The sequence below is a fragment of the Pogonomyrmex barbatus genome, unplaced genomic scaffold (assembly GCF_055798465.1).
Source record: "Pogonomyrmex barbatus isolate J1 unplaced genomic scaffold, ASM5579846v1 scaffold15, whole genome shotgun sequence".
NCBI classification, from domain to species: domain Eukaryota; kingdom Metazoa; phylum Arthropoda; class Insecta; order Hymenoptera; family Formicidae; genus Pogonomyrmex; species Pogonomyrmex barbatus.
The window spans coordinates 1,949,939-1,968,175 of NW_028297111.1; the positions used below are offsets into that span (position 1 = coordinate 1,949,939).

At 26.4% G+C, this 18,237-nt stretch overlaps 2 protein-coding genes across 12 annotated transcripts; one reads left to right on the plus strand and one right to left on the minus strand.

Annotated features, from left to right (window-relative positions):
- Positions 1–5,197: 5,197 nt before the first annotated feature.
- LOC105425410 (putative peptidoglycan muropeptide transporter SLC46) lies at positions 5,198–8,741 on the plus strand. 8 transcript variants are annotated; one of them, XM_089073655.1, is made up of 7 exons: positions 5,202–5,304; positions 5,572–5,779; positions 5,932–6,101; positions 6,452–6,798; positions 7,091–7,361; positions 7,432–7,614; positions 7,902–8,741. In XM_089073655.1, exons 2-7 carry the CDS (start codon positions 5,592–5,594, stop codon positions 8,135–8,137), a joined length of 1,395 nt encoding a protein of 464 aa, XP_088929781.1. In that variant the 5' UTR covers positions 5,202–5,304; positions 5,572–5,591; the 3' UTR covers positions 8,138–8,741. The 8 variants fall into 8 exon arrangements, with proteins under 8 accessions (XP_088929783.1, XP_088929781.1, XP_011634460.2 ...); XM_089073653.1 differs by having other exon boundaries at positions 5,216–5,487; XM_089073657.1 differs by lacking the exon at positions 5,572–5,779 and having other exon boundaries at positions 5,198–5,304; positions 5,841–6,101.
- A 1,048-nt stretch (positions 8,742–9,789) lies between these two features.
- On the minus strand, positions 9,790–18,185 carry LOC105425476 (DNA helicase MCM8-like). Of its 4 annotated transcripts, none has more exons than XM_089073632.1 (15): positions 18,094–18,185; positions 17,637–17,769; positions 17,314–17,406; positions 16,920–17,161; positions 16,407–16,542; positions 14,653–14,903; positions 13,928–14,032; positions 12,908–13,063; positions 12,610–12,829; positions 12,380–12,543; positions 11,709–11,921; positions 11,507–11,616; positions 10,522–10,738; positions 10,309–10,455; positions 9,790–10,199 (listed from the first exon to the last, which is right to left on the minus strand). In XM_089073632.1, exons 2-15 carry the CDS (start codon positions 17,701–17,703, stop codon positions 9,993–9,995), a joined length of 2,328 nt encoding a protein of 775 aa, XP_088929758.1. In that variant the 5' UTR covers positions 17,704–17,769; positions 18,094–18,185; the 3' UTR covers positions 9,790–9,992. The 4 variants fall into 4 exon arrangements, with proteins under 4 accessions (XP_088929758.1, XP_088929757.1, XP_088929756.1 ...); XM_089073631.1 differs by lacking the exon at positions 18,094–18,185 and adding an exon at positions 17,855–18,069; XM_089073630.1 differs by lacking the exon at positions 18,094–18,185 and adding an exon at positions 17,834–18,069.
- Positions 18,186–18,237: the final 52 nt, after the last annotated feature.

Below are 18,237 nucleotides of genomic sequence, written 5' to 3' on the forward strand. Positions count from 1 at the left end.
AATGTATATTTAATGCACTTTAATAGTACAGGACGATATTTTGTATTTTGAATTATATATGTATTTTGAATTATAAGACTTGAAGATTTCAAAATGTTGAAATCTTCAAGTCTTATAATTCAAAAGGTTCTTAATGAAAAATATTTGATTATAGTGTTTTGGAAAGCTCTCAAAATAAGTTACAAGAATATGCAAATAAGATATACCATTTAGAAAAATCAACGTGACCTTCACATGATTTTCAAATGACTATTCAAGGTCAGATCAATAACACCATTTTATGTATACCTCGAAATCATACAATTTTTATCTGAAATATTTTTTTCTCTGTTGCCGATGCTCTGTTTCCGAGATAAAAGAGATGTACGGGTGATCTCAGACACCCTGTATATATATATATATATATATATATATATATATATATATATATATAATTTATTTAATTAAATAAAGGAGCATAAAAGTCAAAATACAACGACCTTAGTGTTAAATCGATTATAATAAAATAAATATGCTCCTCTCTTTAATTAATTTGTTTTTTTAACATTGAAGCCTTATAATTTTTATTTGGTTATTTGTTTACATAATGTCCACATTATATAAAATAAAATAAAAATAATTTAGTCGAGTAATGATGCTTCTTTTTATTCAATTCTTTATTTGCAGAACATAAATAAAAGCATTAAATTAATTACTTATTCTAAAAAGGAAATTAAGAAAACTTAGAAAACTTTTTTATAAATATCATTTATACAAATAGCAACATTTCGTGTAACTTTATCTTTTACTTCCGTACTTTGTTATTATGTATAGAGTTAATTACATTATTTCATAAATACCGAATATTTTTATGACAATTTCTGCATTTTGCGACTACATTAACTTTGCAACTACATAAAATTATTGTAGATTTTCTGTCTTTTTTTCCTTTCTCCTTATTCTTTCGATTTCACTTTTTCCTTCTTGTATAAATACACGATAAATATACGAACGCACGTGCGGAGAGAGAGAGAGAGAGAGAGAGAGAGAGAGAGAGAGAGAGAGAGAAAGAGAGAGAGCGCATATGTACATATGATGCATGTATGTAATCTATAATTAATTTATTCCACTATCCTGTAAAAGATACTCTCTTATTCTATTGCCACTATTTACTCTAATCATCTTATCTTTACTGTTCTTACATGTCTCTAACGACGTAACAATATTGTTAGCGAATAAAACTGTTTATAGTTACTGCTTTTGCAAAAGTGAACGAAAGTTGCAGAAATAAAAATATGAAAAATTTAGAGCAAGACAGGACCAACTGTATAAAAATTTACTTTAAATGTTACATTATTGTTAAACTATTAATATTTTTTTGGCTTTCTATTAGTATCCTATTACTTTGACATTAATGCTTTACTAACACATACTCCAAAGAAGGAGTATAAATATTAATAAAATAATAATATTACTAGCAATGTAAATCAGTAAAAAATTTATTTTATTATTTAATTATAAGTATTTTCTTATAGATTGTTTCCTATATTCCGACATACATTGTCACTGCAAATCTAAAGTATAACATGAACTATGTATCTTTGTACACAATCAATACACAATCTTTAAACAATCAAAACAATCTTTAAATACATGTCAATTATTTTGGTTCCATCATTTTTATATAATGGAATGATATAATTTACAAATTTCGAAATCCTTCAAAAAATATTAAGGCATTCAGAAAAAACTACATTTTGCTAAAAAGCAAATATTTTACTAAAAAGCAAAAATTGTTAAAAATAACATGATTCATAAAAGTTCGATATATTTGATACTTGTTCTTGTTTATATTGCAAAGATTGAGCTCCTAAATAATTTCACTTGTTAGTTACCAAACTAACAGATTTATATCGATTCGACTTTATTATGAGATTGAAAGCCTTGTGAATAATATTATTACTATTATTCTACTATTATTAATAATGTAGTTTTGTATATTACAGTATTTAATACTCATCATCCTTTATTTTTTTTTATTTTTCACTACCATTTACATTAAAGTTGTATTTTAGTATTTATTGTAATTGACTACACATATGTATGTAATAACCATTTGTACACAATACAATGGATGGATGGAGTGATCAGAATTTTTTACTCTACATCTATATCTACACAAAATAAAATAAAAAAGTATTAATCAAATCTTTACCCTTACATGGACATATTTTGGTCTATGTATATATACATGTATATACACATATATACACATATATTTAAAAAAAAAACCATATAATTTCTTTTTCTCTTTGTCATTCTTACACTTTCTTTTTCTCTTCTCTCCCCTTCTCTCTCTCTCTCTCTCTCTCTCTCTCTCTCTCTCTCTCTCTCTCTCCCCTCCCTCCATCCCTCCATCCCTCTCCCTTTCTGCCTCTCTCTCCCTCTCCCCCCTTTCTCTCTCTCTCTCTCCTTTTTCCCTCTTTCTTTCTTTCTCCCCTTTAATGTTTTAATCTTTCTCTCTTTCTTCTTCTCTTTCTTGTTTCCTCTCTCTTTTGCTTCTTTTCTCCCTTCCTGCCTCTCTTGCAAAGTTATATTACTTGATGCCATGTATTATTATATTTATTGAATATCTGTTTGTATTAGTAGTCATTTATTATTAATCATTAGCGCAAGAAGAGTTAAATATCTTAAAATTCACATAGACTTGGTCCAATGTGCTTTAAATTTTTCGTATATAATTACAAAGTCCATCTCATCGATAATATTTATATATTAAAAATTAAGAATAAGTTATGTATAAGATAGTCGGTGTGTTCCTTACAAAGCAGTTTGACGATTAAGATTTAGAGAGTAGAAAGCAGTCAAATAAGTAGTAGGAAACATACGGTGTACCTGCTTCATATATACATCGTTTCATTGTTAAACTGCTTTTAAATTTAAAATAGAAAAGCGTTTTATAATGGAAGATAATTGAAGTTATCATCCTGTACTACAAACATCAATTAATTTATGTCGGACGATTAATATTAATAAATCACTAAAATACAAATCATTTAATTCTTTATTTAATCTACGGTAATTGTCAAACAGATCAATTTCCTCGCTGACTTCACTTTGTTTTTTTAATTTAATATAAATCCAGGCACTAATCTTTAGATAAAAACATTCTAAATTTAGAGATATCATATGATACATTACATAGTACGGGATGATTAATTCAACTATTAATTAACTAATAACTGCAGGCGCTGCACAGGAAACGCACGTTGCGATTTTTATACTGTGTAAGTGAACATAGTGATTACTAGCGGACATACGTACTCGTGTTTATATGTATTGTTATATTATTGCCTAATAACGAAATATATAGAACGTTATGAGACTTACAAGATGTACTTTTTCTTTTCCCTCCTTATCAGATTCCGCCCAAAATAATTATGGATATATACAGCGTGTGCGTGTAAATATTTTCAACATAAAATTATTTTTAATATAACTGTACTTTATATTGTAATTTTGAAAAATTTTTTTATAAATAGAAAAGATAAGAAAAGTTGTCAATTAATTTTTATAAAGAATCTTCTAATTATTATATAGATAGAATATATAATACTAGAATAATTAAGCCCTTAAGATTAAAACGAGTCTATTTCCGAATCAGTTGATACGCGAATTAATCTCTCAAGTAGAGAAATTAATGGAGACAAGATGTGATTTTTGTTTTCAAAAAAGTTAATAATTTATTTAGTTGTTCGTTTCTGGCCAATAGAAATTTTTACAATGTGTAATTTTGTCATGATAACATAATGTGCTGTATTCGGCGCTCAGATAGAGAGAGAGAGAGAGAAAGAGAGAGAGAGAGAGAGAGAGAGAGAGAGAGAGAGAGAGAGAGAGAGAGAGAGAGAGAGAGAGAGAGAGAGAGGGTATCATTTTGACATTACCATATAAGGTAAATGAACATTGTAATGAATTTTTTTGACAGCTATCACATGGTACAATATGTCGTTATGGAACAGATATTTTGCAATGTTATCTATTGCGATATTAATTGTGTGTAATATACAAATAAGTTCCGAAACAGAATAATTTATTAACAAAAATGTCATTATATATTTCTGTGATATTCTCAATGTTGTAACAGGACCTTCATAATGGAACCTTTATCATTTGTCATATCACTATGTCTAAACGTGCGAAATATCAGCTCTGTGATTAATAAACTTTAATCGCCAATAATTAAAAAACTATTATAGCCTCGACATTTTCGTATTAGAATTTTCGTCTTAGAATGTTCCAAAGAATCTGCTCTTAAAAAGAAATACGATAGTTTTGGAACAATATTTATTTATTTACATATTATCATTTATGTTACTTATTATTTCCATATATATAATATATATATATATATATATATATATATATAAAATATGTGACAAAACATGCAATAAATTTTATAAAGATAGAATTGAAAAGATGAAGAAGATAGAATTTTACATTTTAATTTTAATCTACTTTCGGACGTGTTTGTACTTCGCGTCCGGATCAGCAGTTTGCCGATAATTTATCCCACAAGAGATGATAAAAGCTGATTTATCCATTTCGATTTCATTCTGCATAACATTTATTTTTTTTAATGCTGTCAATATAATACTCTCAATATAACTTTCTTTTCTCACTCCTTTCAATATATCATTTTTCTCAATATCTGGCTAAATAATGTACATTAACACTCTGCATTGTTTACTTATTCTTACATATTAATTAGTAAAATTTATCTAGTCAATTATTAGCTATTTTTCGTCGATGTCAGAAAGTATTTTTTTAATATATGTACTTCGTTAAAGTATTTTGTTAGATTATTTAATTTTATCGATAATAATTAAGATTGATAGTATATAAATTTGGTATAAAACTAAAATTAGTTTAAGAAATATTAGGAATAGGAATAAAAATTAAATGTAACGCACAATGAATATAAGTATAAGATATGATTATATTTACATTTATATATTTTTTATTCCAAATTTTTTATCTCTAAAATTTAATATTTATTTTAGAGACAGGAATAAATATGGAAATTTTGGAGATAAAAAATTCCGAATATTTGCTCCACTGTGCGCAGACTTTTAGTATAAAACTTTTAAAAATAATACCGGTAACCAATAATTTTAATACTGTTACAGTACACTGCATTATCGACATTTTGAATATTTGAGATTAGAATAGTTCGAGTCTTCACTAAAATACAACAAACCAATCAAACTGAATCAGCTGACCGGACTTGTCAAATGCGGAGTTACGCGCATTCTACACAGGAAAACGGTAATTGTAATATATTGCGTAATTGTTTTCCGACGAATTGAAATAAATACAGTACGTTGTGTTAAAATATACAAATAAATTATCGTATCCATCTAATCGCAATCCACGGGTGACATGCCAGAAATAAAGAAATATGACATATATTTACATACGCGACGTACACATACACACATACACACACACGTAAGAGCAATTTTTCGAACAAAGGATCGGGCGTACGAGAAATACTGATACCCCATTTTGCTTATCTACAATTTCTAATTGTAGTCATCAAATAAGACGACTTAATGAGTGTGCTTGTTCGTCGTTTTATCGGATATTTCGTTACTGAGTTACGCAGAGTGAGTTACACAGAGTCAGTACTTTTGATAAACATTACGGAAAATAGCAATGGATGTACCTGTTGCGAGATGGAGATGTTATTTACTTGTACAACCGCTTGCAATGCTGTTTTTGCTCGCTTTGTCTATGTCAGGTAATAAGCCAAATATCTCTTATTTTAATGCAACAGCTACGTATATATATTTCCTTTATAGGTAACGTCTTGACAGACTTAATAGTATATCGTACTTGTGTTGTAACCATGAAAATAAATAAAACAGAATGTGATATACTTCATAACAATAGCAGCAGTGAAGAGGCTCTCAGAATCAATTCTATTGTACAGCCATATACAGGCCTAATTCTAATGGGTAAATCGTTCATCGAAAGTATCTTCCCTACGATTTTGACTTTATTTCTGGGACCGTGGAGTGATAAGTATGGAAGGAAACCTATTCTAATTTCAGTATATATAGGTAACTATCCATTTTCTCAATAAATATTTATTGTAAGAGAAGCCTCATTACTTCTGAAAATTATATATATATATATATATATAATTATGTACATATATATTTATATGTATGTATGTATGTATGTACGTATATATATTGTATGTAATAATTGATTGTTATTATAAAAATAAGTAATTGATCAGAAAGTACAATAATTCAAATTGAATGATAAAAGATCATGTAAATTAAATATAGTGCTCAATCCATAACTTTACAAAACAATAATTTTCATAACTTCTGCATCTAAAAGAGGAAGTTAATGTCTGTTTATTATTTCTATTAATATTTATCTAATTTATTTATTCTTTCAGGTATATCTTCAACTTTTTTTCTGCTCACTTTTATGTCTAATTGGGACATAGTACCTTGGTATTTTCTGTTAGCCTATATTCCATTTGCTTTCCTAGGAGGCACATCTGCATTAATGTTAGCTTCAGTGTGTTATATTACTGATATAACAAGCGATAATGAGCGGGCATGGCATTTAGCCTGGTTAGATGTTTTAATAAGTGTCGGCTTGCTAATCGGTTTACTTTCTGGCCCGCTGATATTCAAGGCATACGGTTATGCTGCTGTATTTGGTACTGTGACTGTGATCTGCATTCTGACGACGTTGTACATATTTTTTATCCCAGAAACTATACAAAACGAAATCTCCGTAGGTGTTCCAAAACATTCGTTAAATCATTTTCCTGAAGCAGGCACATGATGCAGCTTAGAAACTGACGTTTATTTCTGTCAATAAAAATTAATTTTAATCTCGGTTCAATTTTTTTCTAAGTCTTGGAACTAAAAAGTAGACAAAAAGTAAGATTAAAGTCAATCTATATCGTTAAAATTAATTTACAAGATAAGAATTAATGAATATCGTTTTAATGAATAAGGAGTAATTCGTGAAATGCTTTAAATGAAATGCTTTAAATAATAAGTAATTTTTTCTGCCTTTACAGAGTAAGATATTCAACTTTAAGTTCATAAAAGATATTTATGATACATGCATTAAGAAAAGAGATGGATTCGATAGATTGTTAGTCTGGAGCTGCATAGCTTGTCTTATACTTCAATTGATTATCATCCAGGGCAGTTCTTCTATCGGATTTTTATTTGCAAGCGCGCGACTTGGCTGGACTGTAGAAGAATATTCTACTTACGTAGCTTTAAATATAATGATAACAGTACTCGGCACGATGTTCGGCGTTAAATTAATACCGAAGTACACAGGTGCCATCATAATAATTGAATATACATTATAATTATAAGCAAGAGCTTATGAAATATTTGAACATTTTAGGACTTCCAGAAGCGATAATTGCCATAATATCCGTTATATCAGCTCTTGGTAGCACTATAACAGGTGCCTTTGCGTGGAAATCTTGGCACATGTATCTTGCTATGATTATAGGAATGTTTGGCGACATATCTCGATCGATGGTTCGTGCTATTTTGTCCAAAGCAGTACCTGCGCAGGATATAGGTATAATCCTTGTATTTTTATTTTAATAAATATTAGATATTTTTCTTAGGATATATTTTTTATGGGTTTATTCTATAACTCTTAACAACATTGGCCCATATTCTGAATTCTCTTTTAAAGATAAAACTACTTCTAAAAATGACTTATAAGTTTTCTGATTGACTGTAAATCAATTTTGAATCATTTAATCAATAAAAGATAATTTGGAATATGAACCATTATTAAAAGTTACAAAATAGGCTCTTTAGAGATAAGGAATATATTGAAAAATGGATCTATTTCAACAGGGAAAGTATTTTCCCTGGCCATGTCATTGGAGACTTTGATACCATTTGCGGCAACTTCTCTGTACACACTCCTCTACTCTCACTATATGCCACCTATATACCCCCTACCAGCAGGATTCTTATCAGCAATATTCTATGTCTTAACTATTGGGATATTGATATGTATTCAAATACAAGTGATAAAACGCACTAGAATACTTTCTTCTCAACTGACCGATAGTGACTCAGCTGACTGATAGCTGTTATCAAAGAAAAGCAAATATGAAATGTATTTGCAAGATAAAGTAAAATTGAATGTAAAAAAATAACATTCGCATGTCTACATTTTTCGACAATATATGAAGTTTATTGTGTTTTTATATTATTGTGTTTTTATATGTATAAATTTTACATTTAGAATTTTTTTATTATAAATATTTTTCTTAAAAATATAGATTTTGTTATATTGTATATTTAATTTTTATATTGTATATAAAAATTCTATATTGTATATATATTTATAAATAAGAAGTTATATATTATTTTTAAAATTATTATTACAGAGATTTTAAAAAATGTAGCTTTTTGTAATTCTGCATAAGAGACACTTGGTAATATAAAATACTGTATGTTTTTGTAATTAATATTTATAAATTATTTATATACAAAGAAGAAAAGATATTAACACCATTTTTCTTAGATATTTTTAATATTTTTATTATATAAGAAGAGTTTTTATTATATATTATATAAGAAGAAAAAATACAAAATGAAATTGATGCAAATTTAAACAAAGAATATCATAAATAATATTGTGTGATCTGTAATTTTAGAGAATAAAATAGTATAATTTCTTTATAATTATTGTAAAATTTTGTTAACTTCGATTATGTATTTATAAAAAAGTATTAAGAGCTTTAAGTTGTAAAAGAGCTTTAAGAAACATTTAAACTTAATAAATGATTTTTAAAAAAATTATTTGTTTTTTTATATTTCACGAGTTATTATATTACGTTTTGAAAAATATAGAATAAACTTATTTTGATCTTTTATGTTATGTATTAAATATAATACTTAAGGTGCGTTAAAAATGAAGTATTATAATTAGATACGTTAGATATTAAATATTATAATCAGTTGTGTTAATATTAAGTACACCATTAATATGTAATATTAAATATAATAATTAATTAAGGTGCATAAGATTATATTATATTATATACATCATACATCGATTAATTCTTACATTTCTTTATTTATGTGCAATTTATTGTTATTTCTAATATGAAATTATTGTAATAAATTACATTCGGGACGAATGTAATACCAGAATAGCCGAGTTGAAAGATACTTTTAAGTACAGCCGATATATAAAAGTCATTGACAATTACTCTTAGAATTATTGAATTCGATTGTCAATGCTTTCGGTCGTGGACCATTTGGCGTTTATTCGCATTAGTATTCGATTACATTATCCAGCAACAGCCGTTTCGCAAGACTGAGTGTTTTTTTCAATAATTTTTATTATTGTTGAATTAAGAAGTTATTTCTTAGTTATTTTGTGACTCAATCTCCAACTTTCTGCCATTCTTAAAATTCAAACATTCAAGAAGAATCTTTTATTTTTATATCACTATCCTCAGCATGATAAAGAGTATTTTAGTCATAAGAACTGAGTTTGTTGTGAAAAGTCAATTGAAGAAGCAAAAGTCTCTGTAATACGTCATCTAGAAATGCGAAATACCAATATTGATTTCGTACGAGAGGAGTTAAGGAGTTCATATATTAATAGAAGCAGACTTGCAGACATTGTAAAGAGATAGGCAAAGAAAATGGGGAGAGGGGGAGAAAGGAAGAGTTTGTACACATATACACTCATATTTAATTTTGTTTATATTAAGATAAACTATTTCCAACTTTTATAACTATTTTTATTTAAAAAAAGATATTAGTTTTACATTTAAATGACATTTTTGAAAAACATGGTATGTCTTGTAATAAAAATATATAACTATAGAAAATACAAATTACATTTGTTTTTGCATGATTAGTATTACAATTTTTATATATTCATATAGGCATAAATATTTTATTACATTATATTATATAGACTTATACTGTGTTATGAATAATAATTTGATAGGTATCTTTCCTAATTTTTAATAAAATACCTTCTTCGTTCAATTTTGAAATTAAATTAGTAAAATCATTTATTAAAATGTTTTCAGATACAGCAAGTGCTTCCAAATCTTTCACTGAATATATATGTTTTTTATCCATATTTACTTTCTTTTCTAATACTTTAAGGAACGTTTTTATCTGTAAAAACATATTATAAGAGAAAAAATATTAGAATATTAGAAAATATTAGAAATTTGAATATTATTACGTTTTAATATAAATAAATTACTCTACATAAACGATTTACCTTTTTATTTGTCAGTTTATTATCAAAATGTAATTTCGGTATTATACAATCTTCTACTATATCTGTCATTGTATTTTGCAATATATCTATTACATCTAACGCATCCGATTCAGTTGCTTCCGTGCGTAATTCTACTTTTGCTCTAGCCTATAATAATATGATATAAAATATTTTATTTGATTATACTCTCTCTTGCAACAAAAGATACTAAACCTCAGTTAATCGAATCATGGCTTCTAATTGTCTATTGAATATTGGTAATTTATTAAATTGTTTATTTTTCGATCGAAGTTCTAAATAATAATTCTGTAATACTGTTGCCGCCTCAGTTGATAATTTTGGTTTCACATATTGTCGGGCATAGAAAATATAAGTTCGAAGGATAGACTGTGGTATAATTTCAGTGGATAATGGTAACATTAACTTTTTCCTGAAATATTATGCAATTAAGATAATTGTCTATTTCTTATCGATTATAAATATACTGGAACAAATTTCGATTTACTATTTAATCTTTTTTGTAATCACGTAATCATTAGAGAATAAAAACATAAATATAAAAAAAAAACATGAATTAAACATATGTATGTATGTATGTATGTATGTATGTATGTATGTATGTATGTATGTATGTATGTATGTATGTATGTATGTATGTATGTATGTATGTATGTATGTATGTATGTATGTATGTATGTATGTATGTATGTATGTATGTATGTATGTATGTATGTATGTATGTATGTATGTATGTATGTATGTATGTATGTATGTATGTATGTATGTATGTATGTATGTATGTATGTATGTATGTATGTATGTATGTATGTATATATATGTGTATATATATATATATATATATGTATGTATATATATATATATAAATTAAATAAAAGAAAAAACTATCAGATTGCTAAGATTAAGTTTGTTAAGTAATTACTTTCTCCATTCTCTGTTTTGATATTTGAAATTTCGAATAGTTCGACATATTATATTATAAAAAAAAGAATATTTCAAAAAAAAAGTTAAAATCTATTTAAAGAAATTTATAAAACTATTCGATTTAAAAAAATACTTTCTTTTTAAAAGCTAATGATAATCTATTATTTAAAAAATTCTATTTTTAATAATCTGAAAAAAATATTAAATATTTTAAATAAGATATTCTATATAATTTATTACAATACTTATTTCTTACCTTAAAGCACTTTCATTTTGAGAGAATAACTCCGTAGCTTTTTCATTACAATTTGCATATGAATTGGTATGAATGGTCATAATATGTTTACATAATAAATTGTCAAAATGCTATCTCACAAAAAAATAACTATAATTATTATGTATAACCATTCTATATATTAAACTGTAATATGTAATTTGTAAAAAAAAAAAACATTTACTTTATTTGGTTCATCTATCAATAAGAAAATCAAATCAAATCGTGAAAGAATAGGCTGACTAATATGTAAATTTTCAGTTATTGTTTTGCTTTTGTCATATTGCCCTCCAATAGGATTAGCTGCTGCAAGAATAGATATCCGTGCAGGAAGAGAACATATTATACCTGATTTAGCAACAGTAACGCTTTGTTGTTCCATCGATTCTAATAATGCCTAAAATAATACATGTAAAATTTAAATATTTAATTTTGCTGTGTTATAATTATTAAAATTATCTATGTGTGTAAGAGATAGATACAGAGAAATAAAAAGAACAGATAAAGAAGGAAAAGAACAGGTAAAGGAAGAAAAGAAGAAAGACCAGAAGAACAAGAACAAGAGCAAGAAAGAGAGAGAAGAGAGAGAGAGAGAGAGAGAGAGAGAGAGAGAGAGAGAGAGAGAGAGAGAGAGAGAGAGAGAGGAAGAGGAGGAGAAGAGAAAGGGAAAGGAAAGAAGTAGAGGGAGGGAATGAAGAGAAGAAGAGAAAGAAAGGAAAGAAAGGGGAGAAAGGGAGGAGGAAATTATAATTTCTATATTAATTGCATTAATTTGACACATATATTTTAGCATACTTGCTATAATATAAATATTATTTAAATAATATTTAATTTAAATAATAATAAATATTTTACTTGATGCTGGGAGCACATTTTATCGAATTCATCAATACAGCAACAACCTTGATCTGCTAAAATTAAAGCACCAGGTTCTAAAGCAAAATCATTTGATCCAGTTTCTTTTGTGAGTGTAACCGTTAATCCCGAAGATGTACTTGAATTGCCACAAATATATACACCTTTTAATAATATTTGCATTACTATATAAAACATTTATATTGGAATTTAAAGAATTATTAGTATACCTTTTGCAGATACTCGAGCACATGCTTGTAACATCTGTGACTTGCCAAGACCAGGATCTCCAACTAATAGAATATGTATATCATCTCTTAATTGTGTACGTTTTATGTTACCTCCAAATAAACTCAATATTAATCCAGCTTTAACTATCTCATGACCATATATATTAGGACATAACGAATGCACTAACAATGCAAAAAGATTTGGTTTTTTATAAATATCCTAAATAAAAAACGAATATAATTATTTCGGAGGATATAATATTAACTACATTTACATTAAAAAAAAAAAAGAAAGTACTTGTATAGCTAAATAATTTTTTAAAGAAATTTCAGTACTCATAGAACTTCTATTTTGACATCTATGTTTGTTATTGACGATTGTTAATACTTTCATGTACAACGGAAATGGATTCCCAACTTGTATTTTAGTTATATCATCTTCCATTCCTTGAACCTAAATTATTATGAAATATTATATATATATATATATATATATATATATATATACACGCACATATACGTACACACACACACATACACACACACACACACACACACACACACACACACACACAATAAAAAATTCGTGTGTGTGTGTGTGGGGTTATATTTATTTAAATTTTTTATTTTAGTTTTAATTTAAAACTCTGTTCTCTCGCGGCGCAACATGGATTGTATGATGTCAGAGACGAGAAATGATATATAAAAGTTTCTTACATCGCATAGCTTCATTTTGTACTTTTTTCTTAAAAACATGACATTCTCATATTCTTAAAACTTGTAAAAAATACTAGAAAGAGATATCTGTCCAATGAATCATCATCATAAAAGTGTAAAATAATTCTCGAAATAATGGTCACTGTTCAGCTATCAGAAACAATTAAATCTAGTAATTTGGTGATTTCTGATTTCTGAGCTAAACAGTGTACCATTATTTCAAGAATTATTTTACACTTTTACGTAATTTATTGGAGATACCTTACTTTCTGGTATTTTTTACAAGTTTTAAGAATATAAAAATATCATATTTTTAAAGTACAAAATAAAGCTATACGACGGAGAAACTTTTTAAATGTCATTTCTTGCCTTTGATGTTATAATTTAATATGGCTGCAGCGAGAGAGCCGAGCTTTAATATATTTAAATACTAAGATAATATTTTTTTAATAGTAATAATATACAAATTTAATAATGATATAGACTAATAATTATATAGACTAACATATAAATTAAGATATAGATTAAAGATAATTTCTTTAATATAACATTAAAAATATCTCTAAAATATTCCTAAAATGTTTTCTTTCTTAAAAAATACCTTGATGATGCCTGTAAGTGTTACATCATCGCCAGGCATGCAAACATTAACTAAATCATCTAAAAGTTCCACATCAAGTACTTTGGGTATTCTACCTTTATTTTCCTGTAAGATAAAATTTCTTGTACATTAATGTTCTTTTTCCTAGTCCTATTGCTTGTGTCTGAGCGTGGTGATCTCTCTCATATACTTGTAGTGCGCATGATGATTATACACAGGTATATGGGATCTACAATTTAATGCCGGTTCCAAACGGCAAATTTTTTTGGTAGAGAGATGCTCATAGCAAAGTTACTCTTGGTGGTTTGACATTGCCTTCCGACAGAAGACAAGCATAAATATTTTTGGCTCTGCCGGGAATCGAATCCGGGATCTCTAGCATAGTAGACCAATGTGCTGTCTACTATACTACGCTCACCTCATTAATGTTATCTTATTAATGTTAATTATGTATAATTTTATAAATAGATTATGTCAAAAAGTACATTATACATTTTATTTATTTTATAATAATTTAAAATAAATGATTTGTCTCACTAAAAAAAACTTTAACTGTTTTAACTGTTAAAACATAAAATTTTATAAAATATATTTATCTATGCTTAGATAATTTATAAATATCACAGCATATATACATCATTACTGTATGCTTCCTACTAGTTTGACGAAAAATCATTAATTTTATATATTATTTGATTATATCATATATAGGAAATAAAAATTACCTGTTCATCATTTAAAGGTTCTTGTATTCTAATTATTTGATATAAAACTGTTTTAGTACAAGATGATTCTAAAATTGGATAAAATTTTGATATGCCACAGACATTACATTTCTTTGGCAATGTATATTTTTCTTGACACTGTTTGACTAATTGTTGCAAATGGCATTTTGAACAGGCAAACATTATCCATTGGGCAAGATATTTTACTCTGCCAACTCTTATTACACAACCTCTAGTGGATATTAATTTTTCTGCAACAATTTCCAAAATAATAAAGTAATAATTATTATCCAATATTGTAAAAAAGAAAATAAAATTAATTATTTTCTATTTAAAAGATAATATCTATAAAAACAATTTCCTTAGCACATGATATAATAATCAATATCCCGATAGCATGTAAGCCAAAAGGTAAACTATCTCAATACCCCATGTCCCAATAGCACGTAAAAGCAAAAGATGCATTATATAGCATTATATAGCATATTAATTTAGCATGTATTTTCGACACGTACCCCAGTAGCACAAATCACATTTTCATGTTCCCCGAATCTAATTTTAGTTTCAAATTAGTGCAAAATTAAGTCTGTAAATATACATTCTATGAATTTTTCAGTTGGAGCAATAATCATGCCTTACTTATACTGCGAAAAGAGATTTATCATTGTATGATTTTACATGAATTTATAATTCTCCAGATTTGGATTAAATTAGAGTTTTTCGGAATGGATAATGTATCTTTTGCTATGTGTATTATTAGAATATGCGCTATTAATAAATGTATTTTTTTTTTGCTTATGTATTATTAAAATAATGTGTACTTTTCTTGTTATGCATGTTATATATTATAGTATATACTATGTTATATAAATAATTCAAAGTTTCATTTTCAATGATTAGCGATTTATTTCCTAATAATGAGATTGGCATTTTTGATCAATTTGCATGCTGTTAAATAGTGGGAATAGTTAACCGCACAAAATAGGTATATTTGTATTGGTTTTTACTTGTATACAAAAAATTACATAGTGCATAAAATTAACTTTTTGCAAAGAGATAAAAGAAGATTATTCTATATTTATATAATTTTTATGTAGAACGAAACATATTACGAATTGTATCTAACATTAAATTTAATATAAAATTTAATATAAATGTAATGTAATATATCGGCCATTCAATGCATCTATCATAAGACACTATGCATCAAATTCTAATTTTAATTTTGTCTTAAAAATTACATAGTTTGCAATTTTAGTTTGTGATATTAATTTCATTTTAAGTAATATTCTATATAATTTTTAAACAAATTAAAAATTTTAATTTTTCGATCGTATCTCCTTAAATTACAAAATAACAATCTTTTGCATTTCTGCCATCATTGATTGATAGACTTTTCACAATATCTGCTACACATTTGCGCATGCCATGACTGTAAGCATGCTTTTTCTATTGCATTGCCGTTATTAATTGATATATATATGTATATCATTAATTGATTTATTTGTAATTAATATTGTAAATTTTGCTTGATATCTGTTATTTCTATTGTCATATTATAATAATAAGCCATTTAATTTCTGCTGCATTTTTGCCATAACACTGTATTGGCAAGTCATACCAGCAGAAACTAAGCTTGATGAGAACACAATAGATCAAAATCTGTTGCAAAATTATGAATTTGCTATATGGCATATTATTAACATTATGTTATTCAGGATAGGAGAGATACATTTATGTATAATCGTACTTACCATAACAGTTTAACTTAAGATCTCGTAAAGATGTAATTGGTTGATAATTTAATATACCTAATTTGATTGTTGGTAAATTACTAATAGAATTTAGAACATACTGCAAATTTTCCTTCGGTACTGTTTCTAAAATTTTCTAAAACCATAATATACAAAATTTGACAAAAAAAATTATACAAAAACAGAAAGTAATTAAAATCAATTTTACTTTTAAACTGGAATCTTTCAACAAGTTTATAGCTATTAAAAACCTTAATACTTATTTATATAATAATATGTTCTACTATTTTCAATTTTATTATTCAAATTGTTTAATAGAAAATCACATTTAAAATAAAAAAAAGAAGTCAGTTTCCAGAAGATATATTTTAAAATAGTACTAAAAATTATATTTATACAAAAATTATAGACTTTTAATACAATAGCAAAATATCAATATCAAAATATTTTTAATCTTTTTGGAACATTCTGTATGTATGTTGTGTAATATATATGTAATAATACAGATAATACCTGGTGAATACTTAATTTTATACAATTTAATGTAGTTGTTGGATTTTTATATATTTCTTCTTTAAAATTTGGCCATTGCTTCATAAATTCATTATCATTATATAATTCACAGATATCAATATCAAAAGACATTCCTGCTTCTAAATTTGTCATTGTAAATAACAAAGATAACGCTTGATGTCTGTCTATAAAATTTTCTATAGCTTTAATTTGCCTTACAATAATATTATCAGTTTTATATTCTGTAAAAATAATTTATTAATTTATTAATTTATTAATTTATTATATAGAATGTATGTAAGAGTGATAATCTTCTTCTAATTTTTTCTTAGTTCTTTCTTTTTCTTTCAAGAGTTTATTCCTCTTTTTTTCTCAACAATATAGATGATTTTACCTTTGTCAGAGAAAAACAATCTCCATCCATAATATGGAATATCTGTATTCCTGCCAATATCCAAATTGTCAGGATTATTTGTTTCACTTTGTTCTAAAATACATTATATTTATATTTTGCAAGAGTACATAATGTTGTATATTTTTTTAGTTTAGATATCTCATTATTCAAATTTATTAGACATAACATATAACTTATTTTTTAAATTATATAATTTCATTAATTCTTTAATTCTTCTTTGTATTTCAAATTTTTATGTACGGAATAAAGAAGAGATGATAAAATAACATAAAGAATAAAGTGCAAAAAATTTCAATACTTACGTTCATACTTTTTAGTGGTTTGTTTTATCTTCCGTCTTTTTTTATGAATATTTAATTTATCGCCCATAATTTATGGCACTAATATAAAAGTTAACAGAAATAACAGACTAATACTGAATAAAATACTGAAATTCTGTAATAAGATTTAAATTTACAGAGGATTCTACACATAAAACAACAGTAACATGCTTATGTACATTGATGTATATATACGTAACAGAAGAACGTAAACAGTAAAGCCTGAGACACAAAGGAACAAGAAACAGAAACAGAGAATAGCAACAGGCAACAGATTTCGATCAATCAGAAGCTGCGAAGAATATCATAGATATTTCTGATTAGTCCCGGTCTACAATAGATGATTTAAGCCTTAAGCCATAAGAAATTGACCAATCATAATCGATTATTCTCCTATTCTATGATTCGTCCATTTCTTATGGCTTAAGGCTTAAATTACCTATTATAGACCGGAACTTAGTCGAAATCTGTTTCCTATTCCCTGTTTTCTTGTTGCCTGTGTTTTTCATTATGCATCCAACTTAAGACTATCGCACATAAAATAACATAGGCTGCATTCGGCAGAAAAAGCAGCTTTGCAACT

Coding starts and splice junctions, on each gene's coding strand:
- LOC105425410 (XM_089073655.1), top strand. CDS start 5,592: ATGAGTGTGCTTGTTCGTCGTTTTATCGGATATTTCGTTACTGAGTTA. Junction 6,799..7,090: donor CTATACAAAACGAAATCTCC/GTAGGTGTTCCA, acceptor CTGCCTTTACAG/AGTAAGATATTCAACTTTAA. Junction 7,362..7,431: donor ATTAATACCGAAGTACACAG/GTGCCATCATAA, acceptor TGAACATTTTAG/GACTTCCAGAAGCGATAATT.
- LOC105425476 (XM_089073632.1), bottom strand. CDS start 17,703: ATGGGCGATAAATTAAATATTCATAAAAAAAGACGGAAGATAAAACAA. Junction 17,162..17,313: donor ATTGTTTTTCTCTGACAAAG/GTAAAATCATCT, acceptor TTATTTTTACAG/AATATAAAACTGATAATATT. Junction 11,922..12,379: donor AAATGTGCTCCCAGCATCAA/GTAAAATATTTA, acceptor GTATTATTTTAG/GCATTATTAGAATCGATGGA.